This window comes from Lipotes vexillifer, unplaced genomic scaffold (genome assembly GCF_000442215.2).
Source record: "Lipotes vexillifer unplaced genomic scaffold, Lipotes_vexillifer_v1.1 scaffold903, whole genome shotgun sequence".
NCBI classification, from domain to species: domain Eukaryota; kingdom Metazoa; phylum Chordata; class Mammalia; order Artiodactyla; family Lipotidae; genus Lipotes; species Lipotes vexillifer.
In genome coordinates this window covers 1,527,998-1,536,761 of record NW_006791919.1, presented here as the reverse complement: position 1 = coordinate 1,536,761, position 8,764 = coordinate 1,527,998, and the positions used below count along the sequence as shown (strand labels likewise).

General features: G+C 38.4%; 1 protein-coding gene across 1 annotated transcript in view; it reads right to left on the bottom strand.

The window, feature by feature from the left end:
* Positions 1-8,487, bottom strand: part of STAT1 (signal transducer and activator of transcription 1) — a 33,602-nt gene extending 25,115 nt beyond the window's left edge. The window contains 3 exon segments of the mRNA XM_007464960.1: positions 808-906; positions 7,258-7,402; positions 8,360-8,487. Coding sequence (XP_007465022.1) covers positions 808-906; positions 7,258-7,402; positions 8,360-8,487 — 372 coding nt within the window.
* Positions 8,488-8,764: the final 277 nt, after the last annotated feature.

Below are 8,764 nucleotides of genomic sequence, written 5' to 3'. Positions count from 1 at the left end.
TGCTGAACCCTAATCACCAGGACGGTTTGTATTAGGATTAGTAAAATCATGATAAAAAAGTCTTGGTACTAGTATAACTCTGACTCATTCACTGTTTGGTTGTCTCAGATATCTAATAGGTATCTCGGTCCTATTGAAAACAAAGCTGCTGATTTTCCCATCAACCCATTCGTCTCCAAAACCTATTGTGCCCTGCAAAAGCCCTACTCTTGTCCCTTCCCTGGCTTCCCCAGCTCAGTAAACAGCATCTCTAAGAAACACAAGTCGCAAATCAGACTCACCCTCTACTCTTGGCTCCTTCTCACTCTCACATCTGATCCTTCAGTATAAGCCCTACTGGTACCACATCCAGAACATAATGGAATCTGTCCACTTCTTCCCACCTCCACTGACTGCACCTCTACCTCAGGCACTTCCCCTCCGCTCCTTCAGTCTGCTGCAAGAGCCCACTGTCTTCTGCTTCCTTTCCTGCCCTAGCACCCCAGAGGTGTCCCTGACCCTGATCTAAAGAAACAAACTGACACTCCACTACTGTCCACACAGTATCCTGCTTTACTATCTTCATAGCGACAATCACTATCTGAAAAGATTTTGTTTTTGTGTTGTCTCTCTCCCTCACTAGGATGACTTCCATTAGATTGGGGTCCTTTCAAAATCTCTGCATCTGTTTTTCCCCACTCCTTGGGGCTATAAAATCAGAGGGCTAGTCACCACTGCCTTGAAACAGGGCCTCAGTAGTACTTGTTGGATGAATGAATGAGTTTTTATTTCTTTATTATCCTTTGTGTTCAATTAGGAAAAAAGTACCTGATTGAATCTCTGGGCATTTTCCAAGATCTTTCTTTCCTCCTTCAGGCAGTTACAGATGATCATAGACATCTGTATTGGGTCTTCCTGAAAATTATCCTAGACATGGGTTGTTAGAATAAAAATAAATTAAATTTCAGAATGTTTAAACCATTGTGTTTTATACATTGAAATGAGTTTGTTCATATCTATTAAGAAACCTCACCCTAGTCAGCTCCACCCACTACCAGTCCCTCCCATCAGGAAACTTACACAAGCCTCTTAGATAGCCTCATCCACCAAAGGGCAGACAGCAGAAGCAAGAGGAACAACAATCCTGCAGCCTGTGGAACAAAAACCACATTCACAGAACGATAGACAAGATGAAAAGGCAGAGCGCTACGTACCAGATGAAGGAACAAGATAAAACCCCAAAAAAACAACTAAATGAAGTGGAGATAGGCAACCTTCCAGAAAAAGAATTCAGAATAATGATAGTGAAGATGATCCAGGACCTCGGGAAAAGAATGGAAGCAAAGATCGAGAAGATGCAAGAAATGTTTAACAAAGAGCTAGAAGAATTAAAGAACAAACAAACAGAGATGAACAATACAATAACTGAAATGAAAACTACACTAGAAGGAATCAATAGCAGAATAACTGAGGCAGAAGAACGCATAAGTGACCTGGAAGACAGAATGGTGGAATTCACTGCTGCAGACAGAATAAAGAAAAAAGAATGAAAAGAAATGAAGACAGCCTAAGAGACCTCTGGGACAACATTAAATGCAACAACATTCGCATTATAGGGGTCCCAGAAGGAGAAGAGAGAGAGAAAGGACCAGAGAAAACATTTGAAGAGATTATAGCCAAAAACTTCCCTAACATGGGAAAATAGCCACCCAAGTCCAGGAAGCGCAGAGAGTCCCATAGAGGATAAACCCAAGGAGAAACATGCTGAGACACATAGTAATCAAGTTGGCAAAAATTAGAGACAAAGAAAAATTATTGCAAGCAGCAAGGGAAAAACGACAAATAACATACAAGGGAACTCCAATAAGGTTAACAGCTGATTTCTCAGCAGAAACTCTACAAGCCAGAAGGGAGTGGCATGATATACGTAAAGTGATGAAAGGGAAGAACCTACAACCAAGATTACTCTACCCAGCAAGGATCTCATTCAGATTCAATGGAGAAATCAAAAGCTTTACAGAGAAACAAAAGCTAAGAGAATTCAGCACCACCAAACCAGCTCTACAACAAATGCTAAAGGAACTCCTCTAAGTGGGAAACACAAGAGAAGAAAAGGACCTACAAAAACAAACCCCAAACAATTCATAAAATGGTCATAGGAACATACATATCGATAATTACCTTAAATGTGAATGGATTAAATGCTCCAACCAAAAGACACAGGCTCGCTGGATGGATACAAAAACAAGACCCATATATATGCTGTCTACAAGAGACCCACTTTAGACCTAGGGACACATACAGACTGAAAGTGAGGGGATGGAAAAAGATATTCCATGCAAATGGAAATCAAAAGAAAGCTGGAGTAGCAATACTCATATCAGATAAAATAGACTTTAAAATAAAGAATGTTACAAGAGACAAGGAAGGACACTACATAATGATCAAGGGATCAATCCAAGAAGAAGATATAACAATTATAAATATATATGCACCCAACATAGGAGCACCTTAATACATAAGGCAACTGCTAACAACTATAAAAGAAGAAATCAACAGTAACACAATAATAGTGGGGGACTTTAACACCTCACTTACACCAATGGACAGATCATCCAAAATGAAAATAAATAAGGAAACAGAAGCTTTAAATAACACAACAGACCAGATAGATTTAATTGATATTTATAGGACATTCCATCCAAAAACCGCAGATTACACTTTCTTCTCAAGCGTGCATGGAACATTCTCTAGGATAGATCACATCTTGGGTCACAAATCAAGCCTCACTAAATTTAAGAAAACTGAAATCATATCAAGCATCTTTTCTAACCACAACGCTATGAGATTAGAAATGAATTACAGTGAAAAAAATGTAAAAAACACAAACACATGGAGGCTAAACAGTATGTTACTATATAACCAAGAGATCACTGAAGAAATCAAAGAGGAAATCAAAAAATACCTAGAGACAAATGACAATGAAAACATGACGATACAAAACCTATGGGATGCAGCAAAAGCAGCTCTAAGAGGGAAGTTTATAGCTATACAAGCCTACCTCAAGAAACAACAAACATCTCAAATAAACAATCTAACCTTACACCTAAAGGAACTAGAGAAAGAAGAACAAACAAAACCCAAAGTTAGCAGAAGGAAAGAAATCATAAAGATCAGAGCAGAAATAAATGAAATAGAAACAAAGAAAACAATAGCAAAGATCAATAAAACTAAAAGCTGGTTCTTTGAGAAGATAAACAAAACTGATAAACCATTAGCCAGACTCATCAAGAAAAAGAGGGAGAGGACTCAAATCAATAAAATTAGAAATGAAAAATGAGAATGAGAATTTACAACAGACACCTCAGAAATACAAAGCATCCTAAGAGACTACTACAAGCAACTCTATGCCAATAAAATGGACAACCTGGAAGAAATGGTCAAATTCTTAGAAAGGTATAACCTTCCAAAACTGAACCAGGAAGAAATAGAAAATATGAACAGACCAATCACAAGTAATGAAGTTGAAACTGTGATTAAAGATCTTCCAACAAACAAAAGTCCAGGACCAGATGGCTTCACAGGTGAATTCCGTCAAACATTTAGACAAGAGCTAACACCCATCCTTCTCAAACTCTTCCAAAAAACTGCAGAGGAAGGAACACTCCCAAACTCATTCTATGAGGCCACCATCACCCTGATACCAAAAGCAGACAAAGATACTACAAAAAAAGAAAATTACAGACCAATATCACTGATGAATACAGATGCAAAAATCCTCAACAAAATACTAGCAAATGGAATCCAACAGCACAGTAAAAGGATCATACACCATGATCAAGTGGGATTTATCCCAGGGATGTAAGGATTTTTAAATATATGCAAATCAATCAATGTGATGTACCATATTAACAAACTAAAGAATAAAAACCGTATGATCATCTCAATAGATGCAGAAAAAGCTTTTGACAAAATTCAACACAGATTTATAATAAAAAACTCTCCAGAAAGTGGGCATAGAGGGAACCTACCTCAACATAATAAAGGCCATATATGACAAACACACAGCAAACATCATTCTCAATGGTGAAAAACTGAAAGCATTTCCTCTAAGATCGGGAACAAGACAAGGTTGCCCACTCTCACCACTATTATTCAACATAGTTTTGGAAGCCCTAGCCACAGCAATCAGAGAAGAAAAAGAAATAAAAGGAATAGAAATTGGAAAAGAAGAAGTAACACTGTCACTGTTTGCAGATGACATGATACTATACATAGAGAATCGTAAAGATGCCACCAGAAAACTACTAGAGCTAATCAATTAATTTGGTAAAGATGCAGGATACAAAATTAATGCACAGAAATCTCTTGCATTCCTATACACTAATGATGAAAAATCTGAAGGAGAAATTAAGGAAACACTCCCATTTACCACTGCAGCAAAAAGAATAAAATACCTAGGAATAAACCTACCTAGGGAGACAAAAGACCTGTATGCAGAAAACTATAGGATACTGATGAAAGAAATTAAAGATGATACAAACAGATGGAGAGATAGTCCATGTTCTTGGATTGGAAGAATCAATATTGTGAAAATGACTATACTACCCAAAGCAATCTACAGATTCAATGTAATCCCTATCAAATTACCAATGGAATTTTTTACAGAACTAGAACAAAAAATCTTAAAATTTGTATGGAGACACAAAAGACCCCGAATAGCTAAAGCAGTCTTGAATGAAAAAAGCAGAGCTGGAGGAATCAGACTCCCTGACTTCAGACTATACTACAAAGCTACAGTAATGAAGACAATATGGTACTGGCACAAAAACAGAAAGATAGATCAATGGAACAGGATAGAAAGCCCAGAGATAAACCCACACACCTATGGTCAACTAATCTATGACAAAGGAGGCAAGCATATACAATGGAGAAAAGACAGTCTCTTCAATAAGTGGTGATGGGAAAACTGGACAGCTACATGTAAAAGAATGAAATTAGAACACTCCCTAACACCATACACAAATATAAACTCAAAATGGATTCGAGACCTAAATGTAAGACTGGACACTATAAAACTCTTAGAGGGAAACATAGGAAGAACACTCTTTGACATAAATCACAGCAAGATCTTTTTTGATTCACCTCCTAGAGTAATGGAAATAAAAACAAAAATAAACAAATGGGACCTAATAAAACTTAAAAGCTATTGCACAGCAAAGGAAACCATAAACAAGATGAAAAGAACCCTCAGAATGGGAGAAAATATTTGCAAACGCATCAACGGACAAAGGATTAATCTCCAAAATATATAAACAGCTCACGCAGCTCAATATTAAAGAAATAAACAACCCAATCCAGAAATGGGCAGAAGACCTAAATAGACATTTCTCCAAAGAAGACATACAGATGGCCAAGAAGCACATGAAAAGCTGCTCAACATCACTAATTATTAGAGAAATGCAAATCAAAACTACAATAAGGTATTAACCTCATACCAGTTAGAATGGGCATCATCAGAAAATCTACAAACAACAGAGGTTGTAGAGAAAAGGGAACCCTCTTGCACTGTTGGTGGGAATGTAAATTGATACAGTCGTTATGGAGAACAGTATGGGGGTTCCTTAAAAAACTAAAAATAGAATTACCATATGATCCAGCAATCCCACTACTGGGCATATACCCAGAGAAAACCATATTACAAAAAGACACATGCACCCCAATGTTCATTGCAGCACTATTTACAATAGCCAGGTCATGGAAGCAACCTCAATACCCATCGACAGACGAATGGATACAGAAGATGTGATACACATATACAATGGAGTATCACTCAGCCAGAAAAAGAAACGAAATTGGGTCATTTGTAGAGACGTGGATGAATCTAGAGACTGTCAGAGTGAAGTAAGTCAGAAAGAGAAAAACAAATATCGAATATTAACGCATGTATGTGGAACCCAGAAAAATGGTACAGATGAACCGGCTTGCTGGGCAGAAGTTGAGACACAGATGTAGAGAACAAACGTATGGACACCAAGGGGGGAAAGCCGTGGCGGGGTGGGGATGGTGGTGTGATGAACTGGGTGATTGGGATTGACATGTATACACTGATGTGTATAAAACTGATGACTAATTAGAACCTGCTGTATAAAAAATAAATAAAATTCAAAAATTCAAAAATTCAAAAAAAAAAGAATGCAATCTCCCCTTTAACCAACATGTACTAGTTTATTATATACTTTTATGCTCTGCAGTGAGCTGGTACATTTCCAAAGGCAGTGACTATACTTTAATTACCTTTAGTAGTGAAAGGAAATAGCTGCATATATGACCATGTGGAGTCTTTAAGTTTTATGTACTTACTGAGTTCAATAAAATAAATACCAGCTTTAAAGGAAAGGAAAGAAAAGGAAAGCTCATCCTGCACTTATTAAATTCTACATTAGCTATTTTTTTTTTTTTTTTTGCAGTACACGGGTCTCTCACTGTTGTGGCCTCTCCCGTTGCGGAGCACAGGCTCCGGATGCGCAGGCTCAGCAGCCATGGCTCATGGGCCTAGCCACTCCGCGGCATGTGGGATCTTCCCGGACCGGGGCACGAACCCGTGTCCCCTGCATCGGCAGGCGGACTCTCCACCACTGCACCACCAGGGGAGCCCTACATAAGCTATTTTTAATAAAATCAAAATATTCTTTTTACAAACTATGACAAAAGCTGCTTTAACTGTCCAGTTAAGCACAGGTACCTAAATTATTTCTTGATTAAAAAAACAAGTGGGGCTTCCCTGGTGGCGCAGTGGTTGAGAGTCCGCCTGCCGATGCAGGGGACACGGGTTCGTGCCCCGGTCCGGGAAGATCCCACATGCCGCAGAGCGGCTGCGCCCGTGAGCCATGGCCTCTGAGCCTGTGCGTCTGGAGCCTGTACTCCGCAACGGGAGAGGCCACAACAGTGAGAGGCCCGCGTACCGCAAAAAAAAAAACAAAAAACAAAAATAAATATCAACAGCTTTTAATAAGACAAGATTACAGCATTGAATTTCTCTCAGAATTACTTATGTCTAAGTGATACCCTTCAGCCTGAATACTCCTTATGTGTTTACAAAATGAACTGATATTTTACTTCTGCTATAAAATATTAGCTATATAATGGTAGTTTATTTATAGTGTCTGTACTTTTCTAAATACCAATGAGTGTGTGCTCAACAGTATTTGCTGAATGAAAAAAATTCTTATGTAAACATGGAAACATTTCAACTTAAACGCAAAAACCAGGTCATACCTGAAGATTACGCTTGCTTTTCCTTATGTTATGCTGCAACAAAAAATTATTCTCCAAAGAAAAGCGACTGTATTGATCATCCAGCTGCGACAGGAGGTCATGAAAACGGATGGTAGCAAATGAAACATCATTGGCGGCATGCTCCCTGGGAGATACAAAATTTTACACATTACATTTAGATACTACTTTAAAACGACAAAATAAACACTGCTTTCCATGTTGAAATGACTAAAAATAATTTAAAGTGTTTTCTTGGGTTTTATTTCCTTCTTTTGAAACTGCCATTGCTATTAGCAGCAGTTTGTACAATATTTTTATTATATACAATTAGCATGAAAAATTTGGGCTTCCCTGGTGGCGCAGTGGTTGAGAGTCCGCCTGCCGATGCAGGGGATGTGGGTTCGTGTCCTGGTCCGGGAGGATCCCACATGCCGCAGAGCGGCTGGGCCCGTGAGCCATGGCCGCTGAGCCTGCGCGTCTGGAGCCTGTGCTCCGCAACGGGAGAGGCCACAACAGTGAGAGGCCCGCGTACCGCAAAAAAAAAAAAAATTCTAGCACTCCAAGACCGTGCACCAAACTGTTAATGGCGATTATATCTGGAGGCAAAAAATCAACAGGGGCCTTCACTTTCTACGTCAAATACTTTCAGAACATTTGAAATATTTGCAATGAGCAAACAATACATTGTAAAATAGAACATATACCAGTTTTAAGAGATATTTCCTTATTTATTTTTTTTTATTTTCTTCATACTTCTAATCAGTGTTCTGCCAAAACTTGGCTTTAATTATTACTTTTAACTTACTTCTTTCTATAACCTGGATCCTAACTTGGAAATAATTGGTGTCAGCATTATCTAATTTGTGCAAAGCATTTAGGAGGATGTATAATTAAATCAACAAATACATAAAATTAATGACTAATGCATTTAGCTTTCTAGAGACACATGCCATTTTTCAAGGCAACACTCTTTTCTGAAACAGGTAATCCCAATGGCTACTGATGAGATTCATCTTCCAGTCAACATAGCTCCAAGCCACTTAATCAACAAGTTATTTTAAAAGTGTAGAAAAACTCCTTCTGTCAAATGAGTTTTCCTTACCAGTCTTGCTTTTCTAGCCACTGTGCCAGATACTGTCTGATTTCCATGGGAAAACTGTCATCATAGAGCTGGTGAACCTGCTCCAGGAATTTGGAGTCAAGCTGCTGAAGCTCATACCACTGGGACATCCTATAGGGAAACAGAATACAGATCACAAATGGAAGCCCACAGCTCCAAAGAAAGCCTGTCTAGCATTGTGCTTCTTCTAAATATCTTGCTTAATTAAAAACATAATTTGTCTTTGAAATATACTTTTAAAATGGGGCCTATATTTCACAGCCTGTTTTTTAATTGAGTTTTGGGTCAAAGTGTTTTTCTGCTCCAAAAAACATATCTTTAGGTCTTTGCTCAAATGCCAGCATCTCAGGGAAGCCTCCTCTGGCCACCTTATTTAAATTGACACCA